The sequence below is a fragment of the Antechinus flavipes genome, chromosome 1 (assembly GCF_016432865.1).
Source record: "Antechinus flavipes isolate AdamAnt ecotype Samford, QLD, Australia chromosome 1, AdamAnt_v2, whole genome shotgun sequence".
Lineage (NCBI taxonomy): Eukaryota > Metazoa > Chordata > Mammalia > Dasyuromorphia > Dasyuridae > Antechinus > Antechinus flavipes.
Genome location: NC_067398.1, coordinates 342735685 through 342752698, shown reverse-complemented (window position 1 = coordinate 342752698; position 17014 = coordinate 342735685). Strand labels below are relative to the sequence as shown.

The 17014-nt window shown below is 44.1% G+C and overlaps 1 protein-coding gene across 8 annotated transcripts in view; it reads right to left on the bottom strand.

Annotated features, from left to right (window-relative positions):
* Positions 1 to 26: 26 nt before the first annotated feature.
* Positions 27 to 17014, bottom strand: part of TSC2 (TSC complex subunit 2) — a 59750-nt gene continuing 42762 nt past the window's right edge. For 7 of the 8 annotated variants that reach the window (XM_051969494.1, XM_051969493.1, XM_051969496.1 and 4 more), the window contains 15 exons: positions 16479 to 16628; positions 14734 to 14846; positions 13702 to 13917; positions 12380 to 12595; positions 11021 to 11089; positions 9063 to 9223; positions 5835 to 6340; positions 4963 to 5038; positions 4236 to 4322; positions 3533 to 3719; positions 2272 to 2411; positions 1935 to 2013; positions 1387 to 1478; positions 1092 to 1190; positions 27 to 532 (listed from right to left, as the gene is read on the bottom strand). In XM_051969494.1, the coding sequence (XP_051825454.1) occupies positions 362 to 532; positions 1092 to 1190; positions 1387 to 1478; positions 1935 to 2013; positions 2272 to 2411; positions 3533 to 3719; positions 4236 to 4322; positions 4963 to 5038; positions 5835 to 6340; positions 9063 to 9223; positions 11021 to 11089; positions 12380 to 12595; positions 13702 to 13917; positions 14734 to 14846; positions 16479 to 16628 (2362 nt within the window). In that variant the 3' untranslated portion in view covers positions 27 to 361. The remainder of the gene's footprint in view (positions 533 to 1091; positions 1191 to 1386; positions 1479 to 1934; positions 2014 to 2271; positions 2412 to 3532; positions 3720 to 4235; positions 4323 to 4962; positions 5039 to 5834; positions 6341 to 9062; positions 9224 to 11020; positions 11090 to 12379; positions 12596 to 13701; positions 13918 to 14733; positions 14847 to 16478; positions 16629 to 17014) is intronic. The other variant, XM_051969498.1, reaches the window with a different exon arrangement.

Sequence of the window (17014 nt, the reverse complement as noted above, 5' to 3'; positions counted from 1 at the left end):
ACACAACACCCCAGAACAAGCTATCGTGCAAGGGGGAAAGCTAAAGCCTCCCTTGGCTCCAAGGGCAGACCATCCAAACACTTTATTTCATTTACATTTATAAACAGTTCTGACTATGTTGTTGGGCTGGTGAACAATAGTCAGAAGTGAGCAGCTTTGTAGAACTGGGCCAGGCCCGGCCGGCCAGCTCTCCAGGCAGAGGGTCTGTGCTGATCTCACAGAAAGTGAGCCAGTTTAGGCTCAACAGCTGAAATGCCCTTCGAGAGAAATGCTATGAAGTCACTGCCGCTCTATTCTGTTTCAGGAACAGAACCAGAGACACTACCTTGGGAAGAGAGCACAGGTTTTTGTCCCTCAAGGCTCACACAAACTCTGTGAAGTCATCCACAGAAGAGATGAGCCGTTTCCTCTGGCCTGTTTCATAGGTGGGCGTGGAGTCTGAAGGAGCTTGGGGTGGGGACTTGGGATGAGCTGGTGGATGCATCTGCATCAAGGGGAAGCCAGAGTTTGGGTACTGGGTTTCTTCCCGGATCTGAGAAACACAAAAGGAATGAGTCAGACTGGAACTGAGGTGTCTATTCATGAATTCCCCTACATCTTCACACATCTTTTCCTCTCTTGTCCATGTAGGGTTTCAAACATCTGTTACTGAGCCACTAGATTAACTCGCTGGATATCATAGTTCTCCCTTGGGCTAGTATGCTTAGCAAAATATCACATCTAACTGAAAAGAGGTGTTTCCAATTAGGCTTCCTCCCTTCTAGTCAGGTCCAGGAACAAAGGTTCACCTATAGCCTAAAGGACAGTTTCCCCCCCCCAAAGGATCCTCATTGTTCTGCCCATCCAATTTTTAAGAAGGCCATGTTTTAAGCTCGGCTTTTTGTACCTAATGGTCACTACCCTCTCTGTATTTTTGTCTTTTCCTTGACCTCACACCCGAAAGCAATTAGGTCAAAAGACACATTTCACAAATGAAGCAAGCTAGGAACTTAATACTCCATCCTCTGGCCCACACAAAGACTCCTTTGCAGTATATGTATATGTGCTCTCGTGCACACGCACACACACACACTGCCCTGCTTCTCACTTACCCTGTGCCGAAGCCGTTTGATGTGGCGCAATCTGGCGATCCATTTGGAGGGGTAGATGTCTGTAGGGTTTGACCTGCTGTGATGGACTTGGGATGCCATCTGGTTTGAAAGAGATTTAAATGGTCAATTGCTTAGCATAGGAATCACGGTGAAATGTTAAGATGGATGACTGAACCACTCCATTTAGATCCATCTGGATACTGGCCACAGTTCAGTCTTTGCCCTTTTTCAACCCCATGATCCCTTGGTCCCCAGATCCCCAAATGGAAATCAGGCTGAACTGGACAATACTCACGTTCGCGTGCAATGCCATCTGGCGGGCAACAAAGGGAAGGTTTTGGTCTGATACAATTTTAGCCACACTGGTGTCCACAAGGCCTTCCATATCTAAAGGAGGAAAAGGCAATGTTAGAGTTTATACTATAACTACAGCCAAGCTTCAGAGGTCTTAAGTTTCAGGGTGCTCTCACATTCAAAGGTTTACCCAGATCTCCATGAGGTCCCTAAGTGGATGGAAGACAGATACAAATTATAAACATTGCTCATCTGGCCAAGCTTACATGCTTCTCTCCTCCCCTCCCCCCGCCCCATTGGCTTCTGGCTGGGTTTCAGACTTACAAAGCCAATTTAAATTGTGTTCCTTTTATCAGAGTCTGTGGATAGTCTGAGAAGTTCCCAGAAACTGCTGCCAGACACTGCTTTGGTCTTATAGCACAGAGAGCTGCCAGCCTGGCACAGCCTTTATCAACAACCCGTCCCAGGCCAAAATCATGTCTGTAGCTAAATGGAATGGGAAAGGCTGGGTTATCCAAGTCTCCTTTCAGCAGAGAAGGGGCACTTTACCTTTCCGACACTGCAGTGTGACCAAGTTGCATTCATAATCCAGGGGAGTGATTATCACATGTACAAAGTTGAACTGGCCCTGGGAAAAAACAAAATTCTTTTGTGGATATGTGAAGTTACACAAAGGCAGCCCCAGGCATTGGCTATTCATCTCAAAAGAGTAAAACTCTTTGTGCCTAGACCAGGCCTTGGAAAAGGAGACTACAGAGTAGTCATAAAGGAGATGGCCCAGTGGGACTTTATTACTTGTTTCCATTCTACAACAAAAAATCCACTTCAATCTGGGGAGAGAGAATATGGGAAAGGGAAACTTCAATGTTCCAAAGAGAATTCTCACCTTGATAGTACCCAGTTTGAAGTCTTCTCCAGAATCATTGTAGATAATCGACACAAAGTCATTCCCTAGGTGCCTCTTCTTGTCACAGCGGTATTTATCTAAGTCTTTGGTGGGCATCAGAGTGGCGATGTGAAAGATAGCTGTGAACCAGAATCAAGGGGACACAGTGAGACTGGATCACAGGACAGGCTGGAGGCAAGCAAAGCCCAGGAACCAGCCTGCTCAACCAGTATAGTACACATCACTCACTGCTTTCAAACAATGCCAGGTGCCAGTGACCATTCACTGGAGCAGTTTAAGCTTGGATAGACTGCTCCTATACTCAAGTAAATGGGATGTGCTCATGGAGGCACAGTGAGGGCACCTGGTCATCCCAGGAAGAATGAAATAGGAAAAAGATTTTTTTTTTTTCTGCAGAAGATCAGTGCCCATCTTGAGCGAGCTGCCATCCATGGCAATTTGCCCTGCTGGGTACAGATTATGCCGACGGAGGTAGCACCATCAAGTCATTGGCTTTAAGAGGTTTCCCTTACTGCTCCCTTAACAAAGCTTGATAAGGACCTGGCACCCAACTGGGAGTATCACAACAAGAGGGGCTACAGGAGTACAAAGTGGTCTAGTTCCCCTGCACCATTCGATTCCAGAAGATTCTTAGAGGAAGGGAAGGGAATAAGCATTTATGGAGCACTTATTATATGCCACGCACTGTGCCAAGTGCTTTTTAAATACTATCTCACAACAACTTTGAGAGGCAGTGCTATTATTATTCCTATTTCCAGTTGAGGAAACTGAGATAAACAGAGATTAAGTAATTTGTCCAAGCTCACACAGTAAGTTTTTGAAACTGGATATGAAATCACTTCTTCTTGACTGCAGGCAGGCTCCATTTGCTGTGCCCACAGCTGCCTTTATTTGCCCAGCATGTTGCCCAAACCCAGTGCTGGGAGCGGAGCACAGCCAATGTGCAGTCACAGTTTTCAGGGAACTTAGTAACAAAACATCCCTTACAGAGCACCCTTCAACCACACCTTACCCTCAACTCTCTGAGACCTAATCCATCTTAACCAGAATCTCCTAGCAAACTGGGCAGGCCCTAATCACAAGGACGTGGTCATAACCCAGGTTCAAGGCACAGATGAGTATCGCTATAGGTTAGGGAGAAACCAATGTTCTGTCTGACTGTGACTAAGAAAACTGGTCCTTTGCAAGACTACCTGACAACCTTCACCAGATAGGAGAAGAGAAGAGAACTGCATCTTACCTTGCATGATATCATCGTGCCAACAGTAGGTGAACTGCCCATCCTCTCCACACACATCCAGGCCTCCCAGGTAGATCTTGTCTGGCTGGCAATCTTTGAGTTCAATGAGCTTCCCCAAACCTGTTAAGAATTCTGTGTACCTGTAGGATCCATGCTCATTGGAGAGGATGGCAATCTCACTGTTGCTCTGGAAAATATCAAAGGTCAGAAAGATCAGGGAACCTTAGCCCAGCACAAGGGCAGGAAGCACTGCGATAGCCCTGCTACCTCTACTGGAATCTGGCCTTTCCCTGGCCCGCCGGTTTCTGGGGTGTCCTCTCTTTCTCCTTCTTGGCCCAAATTTTTAACTGAATTTTTTTTTATTTGGGAGTATATTAGGGGAAGGAGGTGCAGCATGAAGGGGAAGAGGGGGGCAAGATGGTGAAAAAGAATTATAATGCTAATCAAAGGAATCTACCAGCACTATTCAATGGATTATCCACCCTAAAGTCAAGAAGAAAAGGGAACTGAAAACATATAAAATGGGAGAAGCTCATGTGCACAGACACACTCTCTTCCCAGCAGGGTCTTAGCCAATCAGGGACAGGATGGATGCGGACCTCCCCATTGGGAGAGAAATGCTTGCCCTTCAGTCCTCTGGGGTTCCAGAGGGGAATAGCTATTAGTCCTGTGCATTAGCCTGCACATGCTCAAGCCACCTTACCTGGCCTTCTCCAACATACAGGACAGCAATCTTGTGGGTATCATAAGAAGGAATCTGATCTAGAAGCTGCACGGATTTTTCAAATGTCTGCAATCAAGAGGACAGTCTGATAACCCAATGATAAGACAGAAGTCATCTTTCCCAAGACCTTTTCACCCCCCCCAACACCAACTAAGCAGACCCAACCCAGAGCAGGCAGGAGGGAGGCAAGAAGAACCAAGGAATGAATGCAGGGATGGGAATGTTCAAGTAGAAATATCAAGGCCCACAGAATGAAGGGCATGACAAGTGGGGTGGGTACCAGCTGGCCAGGACCCCTGAAGGCAGGTCATGAGGCCCTTACTGCAGTCAGCCACAAAGTCTAGGAATTCAGTGAATTTCCAACACATTCCAAAAGCCCTTTCCTGGAGACAGAGGAGGGTCTCCATAGAGCTTTTGCTTCAGGAGACGAGCTTGTCTCTCTAGATTTGTGCAGATGGCAGGACTATTTAATTTGGGGCCAAGAAGTTGGGAATCTTGTCACGTCCCATAGCTAAGCCTCGGTGCCAAAGACCAGCTCCCATGACTTCCAACAAGAAGAAGATTCCAAGGGGACCCAGCCCGGTTGAGTCAGAAAAAGGGAAGCTCCAGAAACGTGACCGGTGAAAATATTAGGACTCCTTCCACCAGGAGGATGAGAGGTAGGGGTTACAGAGGACTGCAGGGAAAGAGGAGGATGCCCACCTACCTCAGGAGGCAACAGGAGTGGCTTGTTGGACTCATCTCCAAAGAAAGGGGAATGGTAGAGCTGCAGGAATACAAAGCTACAGAGAGAAGTAGAAAAAACATGTCAACAGAGTGGGGAGGTTAGAAGTGTCTCTGCACACATCCCACAAGGAAATAGCCAAGCTGCTGCTTCCAACTCCTATGGCAACTTTACAGGAAGGCCATGACCCAGTTATATCCACCTTCAAAGCACATGGTCACAGGCCCCAAGAAAGACTGGAAAACTAGAGGTCACATTTCAGAAAGCCAGGAGCAGCTTTCTCGAGGACCCTGAAGGAACAATCTCCAATCTCCACAAGCTGTTTAAAGTCTGCTCGTGACTACCTCTTGCCCTTCCCTCAAAGATCCAGTTCTGCTTCTGGACATGCTAGCAAGAGCTTCGGGAACAACCATCTCAACAGCCTTAAAACAGAGAGAATATGGCTCTTCCTCCACCCACCTACCCTCCAACTGAAGGGAGAACCTACCTCCCTTCTAAACCCAATCCTCTAGTCTATCTCTAACTCCCACTACAATCAAGCTGCTGATTAACCTTCTGGCACCTTCAAACATCTACCGGGCAGCAGTATCAAATTTGCAACCCTGAGCCCAAATAGTCACAGGCAAACAGTTGTGTTATTGTGCAGGAAGCCTGCACCTCCTAAGGCTGTGCTTGCTCTAGCTCCTCAGGGGTGGGGATGGCCCAGAGCCAGGACAAATAAAGGCTACCCCCAAGCTGCTTATAGTGCTCAACAGAACTACTAGGATGGAAGATGTGGCTGAAACAAAGTGAAGCAGAGCAGCTGGCTGCCCAGGAAGACAAAGAAAGGGGTACCGGTCAGATGTGCATAGCACCTGGGGTTTATCCCGGGCACCTTCTCTGTGTTGGATGTAGCAGCTCTACTCTTGAAGGCATCCTTCTCCATCTTCTTTCCCCTCCTCGAGGGAGCTGAGTCAGAGATGGTGTAGCCCCGAGGTCGGAGGCCACTTGGGGAACGCGGTGAGCTTGAAGATGGTACTGCAGCCTCTTGCCGGCCTGCACCAAGGCCTCGGCTCTCCTCCCCCGGGCTTGGCCAGGTGTTGGTGCCTTCCCCTTCTAAATTCCCCGACTGGGACTTGGCTTTGACTTCTATGCTCAGCTTCCCGAGGTGTCCTTTATCCTCAGCATCCTTGAGGACATCCTGCAGGGTCTGTAACTCAGGAGAAGAGCTGGACTTGCTCAGGGGTTGAGAAGGCTGGAAGGAGTGATCAGCTATGGGCCTGCCATCTTCAGAAGAGACAGCTCTCTCAATGGGAATCCCCCCTGTAATGAGCTCTTCAGAACGGAAGGATTTCTCTTCTTGACTTGAAGTGGAAGAGGACTAAATGAAACCATCCAAAAGAAGATTTTTAAGAAAAACATTTATTTCTGAAGCCCTCAATGTGGTTTTCACTACATTCAGCTCAGGCTCCTGGACTACATTAAATAGACCAGCAGAAGCAAGATGGTGGTCTCTTTCCCAAGAAATTTATGCTTCTATATATGGTTCTATAAACTGAAAACATGGGGAAAGAGGACAGGATAGACAGTTCCTTGATAGTCTCCTTCACATGGTCTGGACTAGGATCGCTCTTCCCTACTGGACTAATACCCTATGATAGACAGAAAGACAGGAGTCAAATGAAGTGTGTGCATGTGATGGAAGAGGGGGGATTTGAAGGTCTATAAATTAGAAGAGCAGTAGGAAATGAGGACTAAGAAATCTCTAGATCTGCACCCCAAATCACTACCACAGGTCAGTGCTATAAGTATCAGGTGATAATACTTTAGAAAAACAGAATGGTAGTTACAGTCTAAACCCATCTGTGTTAAGAGATTAGGTTAAAGATTCACAGATGATTTTCTAATCATATGGTCCCCTTGGGAAAGAGGGAAGGTACTATGACAAGGTCCTGTTTCAAAATCACTGAGAGGTTTTCCAAAGTTGTCTCTAAATAATCATATACTAGAGTCAAGTGATCCAGCTTAAGATTCAGTTCTATTGCTCATACATCACAAGACCTTGATCCATGACCCTTTCCCAACATCTTTTTCCTCATGAGTATTTCCACATACCATTTACATATTTACAACATTCAGGATGCAATAAGGATGAAAAATGACATTTCTTCAAAAGTCAATTATCACAGGATTGGGGTAAAGAAGGGTGTTTAGATTAACAGAGAGGAATATAGATTAATGGGAATGGGAAAAAGAGAGTGAAAAGGTGAGGGAGAAGACAAGGGAGGGATCCATTGATGAGCAGAGGTTAAGTAATACAAGGCAAGTTAAGGAGTAGAACTAAAGTAAAAGAGTTAGAATGGATAGGAAATAAGAAACATACACAAACACAATAACAAGGACCAGAAGTAGAATTTATTAGAAAAAAAAAGGAGTACTAGTATGATAGATCGGAAAGTCAAACTTAAAAGATTTGATCAGGAAAGAAATCTATGTTATTTACCAGCCATATTAATATTGTTTTAGATGAATGTCAATGTATCTGTAAAAGTGTGTGTGTGTGTGTGTGCGTGCATGCATGTAGGTATAGCATGTATATAAATATACGTGGGTGGGTGTAGGTATAAATGTGTATATATACATACATATATTTGAACATATTAATATATCTGTGCTTAATTGTAGCCTGCTTGAGAGGATGAAAGGGGAAAAAATAAAGTAAAAGTTGCACAGCAGAGAACAAAAGAATTACTTACAAAGAAGCAAAGAAAAGAAGGACAAAAGATTATGAATACAATGTCTTCTATTATTATATATACCTTTTTTGAAATAAAAATTCATTGGTATATATATTAAATCCTCCCTGATGTTGTTGGGCACATAACAATGATTTTTTTTCTCTTTTCCTTTTTTTTCCCTTTCCTTTTTCTATTTTGTTTTTTCTTATTTTATATTTAGTTTTAAATAAATAAATATTTTTTAAAAATCAACTGCCACATTTGGAACTATGCTCAAAAAGTTATCAAACTGTGCATACCCTTTGACCCAGCAGTGTTACTACTGGGCTTATATCCCAAAGAGATCTTAATGTGCAAGAATGTTTGTGGGCAGGCCTTTTTGTAGTGGCCAGAAATTGGAAACTGAGTGGATGCCCATCAAATGGAGAATGGCTGAATAAATTGTGTTATATGAATGTTATGGAATATTATTGTTCTATAAGAAATGACCAGCAGGATGATTTCAGAAAGGCCTGGAGAGATCTACGTGAACTGATGCTGAGTGAAATGAGCAGGACCAGGAGATCATTACATACTTCAACAACAATACTATATGATGATCACTTCTTATGGATGTGGTTCTCTTCGACAATGAGATGAACCAAATCAGTTCCAATAGAGCAGTAATGAACTGACCCAGCTAAACCCAGCGAAAGAACTCTGGGAGATGAACATGAACCATTACATAGAATTCCCAATTCCTCTTATTTTTGTCCACCTGCATTTTTGATTTCCTTCACAGGCTAATTGCACACTATTTCAAAGTCCGATTCTTTTTGTGCAGCAAAATAACTGTTTCGACATGTATACATATATTGTATTTAACTTATACTTCAACATATTTAACATGCATTGGCCAACCTGTCATCTGGGGGAGGGAGTGGAGGGAAGGAGGGGAAAAGTTGGAACAAAAGGTTTTGCAACTGTCAATGCTGAAAAATTACCCATGCGTATATCTTGTAAATAAAAAGCTATAATTAAAAAAAAAAATCAATTGCCATCTGGGTATACTAAGTCACAAAAACCAACTGAGAATACCAGGCAAGGAGAAGCTAGAGTAAGCATTCCTTTCTGGATGGCAAATGCCTTAATAGGATAGTATCAGCAAGGAGGTTACATGGCAAATCAACACATGACTGGAAAGTGGGCCTCTATCATCATCTAGTTGGGAACTGAATGCTCAAGGATACAAGGGTAACATTTTGGCTTACTAAGGAAAGATTTAACTGTGCAGAAAACAAGACTGGATGAAGCCAACAGACACTCCAGGAGTGAATGAATAGTTCTTCTTCTGAAGGTCAAACACAATTCAGTCTGACAACTCACCCTACTATAAACATCCGGAAGTTTGCCGAACCTCTCATCACTTGCAGTTGTCTGAGAGCCAATGGCTTCAAAATCGTCTATCTCTTGAGATTCAGATGGTGAATCTGTCTCTCTCAAGCCTACTTCAGTTTGGCTTCCTTCTTCAAGGACAACTGCAGATTCTACCAAGAAACAAACAAAACAAGTAAGTGTCAGAGACTGGATCAGCTCAAGGGGGACCCCTTCTGCTCTGCAGAAGTGTCAGCCTTTTCCCTACCACAGAATTGGTGGGTAGCCATAAGAAAGTCAGCATGTGACCTTCAAAGGGCAAATCAGACTGATCAACACACCCTCCCTTCCCTTATAAGGACCTTGATCCCTTTTCCTTCACTCGTGACCCCAATGGACGATATTGCCTCATCCCCCAAAATCAATCAGTTCAGCTTCCAATACCCAGTGAGGAACACAAGGGAAGAGAAAGGTCTATCCATGGTAATATCTTTTCTGTGACTGAAGTAATGGGCAAAGAGTAACAGATTAGCCCAGATTCATCAAAGCAACTGGGAAAGAAACATCAGGTCTATGGCCATCTGCCTGGGTCACCCTGTATTCCTCATTAGGGCATCAATATACATGTGCCTCATCCCAAAGGTTGAAGGGGAGACAAGGCCCAGGTATACAAGTCAAACTCAATGACATGCAGTTAGCAGTAGACTGGCACCACCACCCCTCTGTCTGGTGATCCTAGGACAAAAAAGTGGAGGCCGACCTGAATCTCATGTCTAGTAGAGAGGTTAAGTGAAACCTGTGTCTACAATACACAGTCCTGTAGAACTCAGAGTCCACTATTTCTCTATTATTTGGTCTGAAGGAAAAGGCTGACATGTAAGAAGTTTAAAACAAAGAACTGGAAGACCCATCTGAAAGGCTAAGATTTGTTTTCCAAAATAAAAGGTAAAACTAACTTGAGCACATTAAAAAAAAAATCAGCAGAAAGTTGCTGAAGCAGGTTTTTTTCTGAATGGATTCCAGCTCCCAGGAGCAGTTATTTAACAGAAGCAAGTAAGGAGTTAGCGCTGCACACACAGGCCTTCTAAGAAACGTGCTGATCTGGTTAGCTGTCCAAGCCAGAACCCATTGCACAGGGCCTCGGTCACTGAGCTTTCCGAACTGGCCCAGGATCTTTCCAGGACAGCTGAAGTTTCTCTATAGCCATGGGGGTCACAGTGCCATGGAGACAAGTAAACACCCCAAGCCAGGAGGAAGTTGCATGGGAACACAGAGCCAAGGCCATCCCATGACAGCCACGACATGGAATGGCAGCTGATCTGGGGACTACCACCCATGCACTCTTCCCAGGATGACTGAGACAGGCCACCAGAGGGAGCTACAAGAGCTGCTCATCACCCGTGGGGGGAACAGAATCATAAGATTCTTTACTTCATCTGCCTTTATTCATGGTGCAAAAATTTGATAAAAGCCAAATGAAGGCCAATTTGATTTGGGGTGCTTTATTCCCTACCGCCAAATTATCTTGTAAATGACCAGAAAGGTGTTTCCACCAACTGAGAGGAGACAGGGTCTGCTGTGCTTCCAGGGCAAAGAAGATAGCGGTCTTTGCTCTTTCAACAGAGGAGTAATGGCAAGTAACTGGCTACTGTCATTCACATCTACTAAGCCAGAAGCCGGACCACTGCCCTAAGGAGTCAGACAAAGGGCCAGGAAAAAGAGGGCTGTCTCTTTCCATTTCAGGAATGGAGCTCAGCTGAAGAACTACTTCCGAGTGGCTAACAATCGCAAATATTGTTTCTGGCATGGACTTCTTCATGCTAGTCAAGATCCCATTCACTGAGAATCATGAGACCAAGTACAAACAAGAAACATGAAAGGGAGGGTGATAATATGAGGGAAATAGTGTCTAATGAATCAGGTGTTCTTCTATGGCAAATACTTGTTTCCTTAAAGAGATAGAAATATACCTGCCCAGGAAACGCTCCTATGCAACTTTCCTTGACAACTGGACTGGTACATGGAAGAGAAAGAGGCCACTGCAAAGGGAACCACGTGAGCAGCTACATAAAAGAGGAAGGAAAGACTACCCATTCACCCCCCCCAGACACACACACGCACATGCATGCTCACGATCACACAAATACAAACACACATAGTTACACACACACACACCACAGCAGAGAAATTACAATAACCAAGAACCCTTAAGTCCAAACCAAAGTCAGCCATAGTGAGCTATTTGCGGGGACCCTCAGCCACCCCAACACACTGATCAGGAGGAAGGAAGGCCACGTGTGGTCTCACTGATGGAGACTGCTATGGTTTGGTTATTGTTAAGCCAGTCTTTTGGGTCTCTGACCACCCCTTTATTTCCCTAAATAACTGAGAGTACAAATCCCACTGTATTTGTATTTTCAAAGACAAATTTCAGGAGAGCCTTGCTAAAATGATTATACAACAGAAAGCAGAGGTTCATCTTTACAGAAAGCTCACATTTACTATACTCCAAAACCTTCCAAAGCAGGCAGCAAACCGGTCCTCAGCTGGCTGGGTGCAGGACTCCCTCCACCTCTCACCATGTGCCTGGGACCAATGTGGCCAATGCCCATTTCCCAGGGGATGAACTCAAAGGAGGGCATGCTGGGCTTTGGTCAGACTTAACAAATTTCTACCTACTTCTACTTCACAACTATTACTCTTCCTTTTGCAAGCCCACAGCCTTCAGCAAAAAATGGAAATTCTGATAAGGGGCAGCCTACAAGCTCATCCATCTGATATTGTCTTGGCAAGTGCAGCTTTTTCGGAAGTCAAGCCCTTTTAGGCCAGGCTCTACTCCATGGAAGGAAAATGAAGACTGGAGACTGGAAATGAGAACACTCCTGATAGCTTGAATTGTGGTGAGAGGTAAGCACTAACCGGGTCCCTTCTCCCTTTCCTGAAGAACACAGAACTAAAGCAAACTTCAGGGGATTCCCACAACACAGTAATCTGCCAGAGCAGGTTTTGACAAAAATTTCCAAACAAAACCTGAGCACTAGGTGGGGCAAGAGTCAACAACTAAAAATAAAAGGAGGCAAACACTATCCTCAGACGCAAACACCTTTGGATAACCTCCACCCACCTAGTCTCTTCCTTGGGACTTGCTTCAAGCTGGTGATCTTTTCTGTGAAGCACTAAGGCAAGACATTCAATCAATGTGCCACGTGATCTCAAAGAGAAGTAGCAGGTCCATGAGAAAGACTGCCCTGCAATAGCTCCAACAGGCACTCCCATGCTACTCTCCCCTCTGATTCTGCCCACAAGACCTAGCCAAGGCCCTTTCTCACCTGTATTGGAACGCTGTAGGAGAGAAGGCTTGTCTGTCCCTGTGGTGAGACTAGAGGATGGCACTGACAAGGACTTATACAGTGCTGTCTCCCGGTGCTCCTTAAAACGTTCAGCTGCCATTAATGCATTCGATAGCTCCTGTAGGGGCATGTTGTTGATATCTGAAGAGAATGGACTTAGAGGGTTTTCTAAGCTCATCAGCCAGCTGGTATTCCCTAGGAAGAAGCACTGTCTTTTAAAAAGCAGAAAGGGTCATAATGTCCCTATAACTACATACCACCCAGTGGTCTGAATTTGGTCAGCAAGTATCTATTAAAGAGTCACAGTATTTCAAAGATAAGAGATAACTGGATTAAAACCCCAATCAATTTACAGATGGGGAAACCGAGGCTCAGCTACTAAGTGAAATAACTTGCTCAGGGTCACACAGCATTTCAGTCCCAGGTCTGACAGCTCTGTCTCTAAGGCTCTTCCTCCTAAATCTCCCTCCTCTGTCCCCCACAAATTATTATCAAGTAAAACCATCTAAGCTGTCTTCAGTTAATTTAGGCATTTTTCATGTTAAGTAGTCCCTAAAGTAACTACCAAAATCAAAAATCATTTCACAATTTCCTCTATTTCGTCTAGCTCATAATTTTAAAAAGTAATCAGCTCCTGGTCACAACTAAGCCATTACTGGCCAGGGCACAGATAGTCTGCTCCTTTTAAAGAAAAGAAAGTGAGAGGTTTGTGGGCAGCAGCCAAAGTGAGTAGTAAGATCTGGGGTCCCAAAAGGAAAATCCTCAAGACTCTCATCCACCTCAGTCTCAGCACAGCAACTGCTTTTTTGTTCTGGCCTGAGTGCTGTGAAAGTGTACTAATTGGCACATTCGTGAAGCCCCTTGGGGCTGGAACCCCAAACACAAACAAGACCACCAGGCATCAGGCCCATGGTAAGTATCTTTCCAGTTAGTCCACTGTTCGAAATATTCTGGGCACTGAAAAAGCTCAGGCCTAAGGCTGGTGCCTGAAAGATGCCAAATCAACCATCCAAACCTTTTGCTACCTGACTAAGGTTTCTTGAGATCTCCTCACTCATTACCTTATAGCTCTATGTATCTCGATGATTATGTGCCTAGCTCCATAATAAACCAACACAGGGCATTCCAAAATCAATCATCTTTTAGAAAATTATCCTCCTAACTACTCGAGAAGATGAAAACAGTCTGAGATCCTAGCAGCTCTGTTTTAGCTGCTAAGTTTTAAGCAAACGAAGAGGGAAGTACCTGCTAATGTGTGGATAAACCGGGAAGCTATACTTTTATCAAGGACAATTGAATACCTGTAGGCCTCCGGACCAGGATCTCAGCCCAGCCCTGAGTGAGGAGGGGCACATAGGCAGCCAGATTGGTCTTTCCCTTCTGTAAAGGGGTCTGGGCACTGGCTGAAGCCTTCTCTGTACGAGCAGTGGGTGTACTCTGTAACCCTGGAGAAACAGGACTGCTTGGGAAGTGGGAGGTTGAAGTGTCCAAGGTATTGCCCCGGAGAGCATGGCCTCCTGGTAATAGAAAGAAGAAAAAAAACCTATGATACGTGTCAAGAAATGAATGCAGCCAACCACTGTGTGCTGCCAATTTGCCAAGCTGCATCAGGGAATACACAGCATTAAATCTATTAGCCATAGCTATGCAGACAAGCAACAAGATCCCACTGCCCTCATGCTCTTGCTACTCAAGGGACATCAAATTAAAACAGGGAGAAAAGGAGAGGGGCCTTTCTCTCCAAGATGGCCTATTTTCTCTGCTGGCTATCATTTCCATAGACAGGGTCAGGAAACCCGAGACTAAAAAATGAAAGGAGTTGTGCGGCTTCCAGGAAAAAAAGGAGCATTTGCAAACACAGGCCCTACCTAAAGGTTTACTTTTCAAATTACCAGAGAGAGAGAGAAAGAGAGAGAGAGAGAGAGAGAGAGAGAGATGCTTTACAGATAAGATTATAATTTCATCTAAGGTTCTTTCTGCCAAAGAATTTCTAAGGAAACATCATAATAAAAAAATGAACCAAAGACTTTTAAAACTGGAAGATGGCGAACACAGGCTGGTACATACATCAACAATGTATTTAAAATGCATGAGACACAAGTTGGAGGGTCCTGTCTTCATTTCAGAGACAGTAAAATCAGAGGAATGATTTCCTAGGAAGCACCAGGAGTGTCAGGCACAGAACATAGTGGGGTTAAGACAGCCCTTATAGTCATCTCCCACTTCTTTATCCATCTTTATCACAGTCGGCCCTGCAGACCCATCTTTAGGGAAGAACTGGGCTCTGAAATCACATAAACCAGGAAAGAAAGGAAGAAAAAAAGTTGGCTTACCTGACATAGACCGAACACGGTCTCGAGATCCCCGGCAAACTTGCTGGCCAGCCTGGGACTCTAACTTGGCTGGTGCTTCCTTTGTCTGTCTCACTTGCAAATTGGGATCTGTGCTGAGAAACACACAAACAACACACACGTTGGGCATCAAGGATAAAACAAGGTGGAAACTAGGTAGAGAGCAGATAAGTCGGTCAATCAGCAAGCATTTATTAAGGACCCACTATGTGCCAGGCATTATTCAAAGTACTGGGGATACAAGGAAAGGCAAAAAATAGTTGCTGCTCTTAAGGAGTTCACAGTCTAAGTGAGTAAGAAACATGCAAATAGATATGTACAGGGTAAACTGGAGAGAATCTTGAAGGGAGAAAACTAAGATTAAAGAGGACTAGAAAAGGGTTCCTGTAAAAGGTGTGACTTTAGCTGAGATTTGAAGAAAATCATAAAAATGCAGAGGTTGAAATGAAGAAGGAATAAGTTCTAGGTATGGGACATGACCAGTGAAAACACCTTCAGTCAGGAGATGAAATGTCAAATGCCACAAACTGCCAGATGGTCAGTGTCACTGAACAGCAGAATCTGTGAAATGTGTAAGAAGATGAGAAAGATAGGAAGAAACTAAGTTAAGGGGGTCTTACTAGTGAAAAACAGGACTTTATAATTGATTCTAGAATCAACCTTCTGCTACCTGATTAAGATTTCTTGGGATCTCCTCGCTCATTGCCTTGTAGCTCTACTTATCTTGATGATTATGTGCCTAGCTCCATAATAAACCAACACAGGGCATTTCAAAATCAATCATCTTTTAGAAAATTATCCTCCTAACTACTCAGTAGGTAGTAAGAAGCCACTGGAGTGGACTAAAAAAAGAAGAGACAGGGACAGAAAGAGATGAGAGACATAGAGAGACAAACAGAGAATATGTGAGAGACAGAGATTGTGTGCGTGTGTGTGAATGTGTGAGTGAGACAGACATAGGAACCTGGGCTTTAGGACCCCTTTAATAGCTGAATGAAGGAGAATGGGCTGGAGTAGGAGAGACTTGAGGTTAGCAGATCCACCAGTAGGCTAGTGTGATAATTTAGGCATGGGGTGAAATCGATAGGCCTTGGCAACAGATTGGATATTGGGGAAAGGATAGCGACAGAGAGTGAGGAGGTGAGGTTGACACCTAGGTTACAAGTTGAGGTAACTTTTCCTTCACAGCAAGAGGGAAGAGTTTGGGAGGAAAGATAATGTTTTGTACATACCGAACTGAATCACTTAATTTTAGATATCTAAGAAGTAGATGGAGTTGCTTGGCTGGAGGTCAGAAGAGAGGTTAGATAGACAAAAAAAAGATCTGAGAATAATCTGCAAAGAGATAACAGTTTAACTCCATAAGAGCTGATGAGATCATCAGGTAAAATGGTATAGAGAGAAAAGAGAAGAAGTCCCAAGAGAGAGCCTGGGGAAATACCCAGCATATATGACCTAGGTGAAGATTCAGTAAAGGAGGTTGAGAAACAGGGTGACAAGCAGAAGAACCAGGAGAGAGCAGTGCTATTAAACCTAGAGAGAAGAGAAAGCAATATAAAAAGGCCATTAAGAGGTCAAGAAGGATAAGAAAAAGATCATTAGATACAATGATTTAAGAAATCATTGGTAACTTTGGAGAGAGCAGTTCAGTTGAATTATGAGGTCAGAAACTACATTGCCAAGGGTTAAGAAGAAAGTGAAAGAAAAAACAGTGCTTTTCAAGTTACCTTGCTTCAGTATTCTGCAGCTCCCCAGAATCCAGGCCTAGCAGGGATCTGGTCCCAGTCCCAACACTTGTTGTTACAGTGATTAACTTGTTTCCAACCAACCAGGTTTTGGTTCTCCCTCCAGCAAGAAGAAATTCTCCCACAGGAGACCTGTAAAGACAAAAACCCAGAAGGTACGGAAAAATATTTCTTACACTCTTTCAGAGAGAAGCTCAGATTGGTATTTTGGGGCTAACAGAAAATAGCCCACTCCATAAATATTTGTTGGTTATATAATAAATAGAATCAAGGGATTATAGTATGTGTGGGTCTCTGAAATCCCTCCCAATTCCGAGGTTCATAAAGGCTTGTTTCAGCCAGGGTTGAGCCTCCAACTACTACAAGTCTCTGTGACACCTGGGCAAAGTCATCTAGGTAATGCCACAGGGACAAGCTTATAAGCATTCTGCTCTGAAAAACGTTTATTGAAAAATGGATTGAGGTGAAAGTCTGAATAACCAATTAAGCAAAAACAATGACATATGTATTCCTGTCTC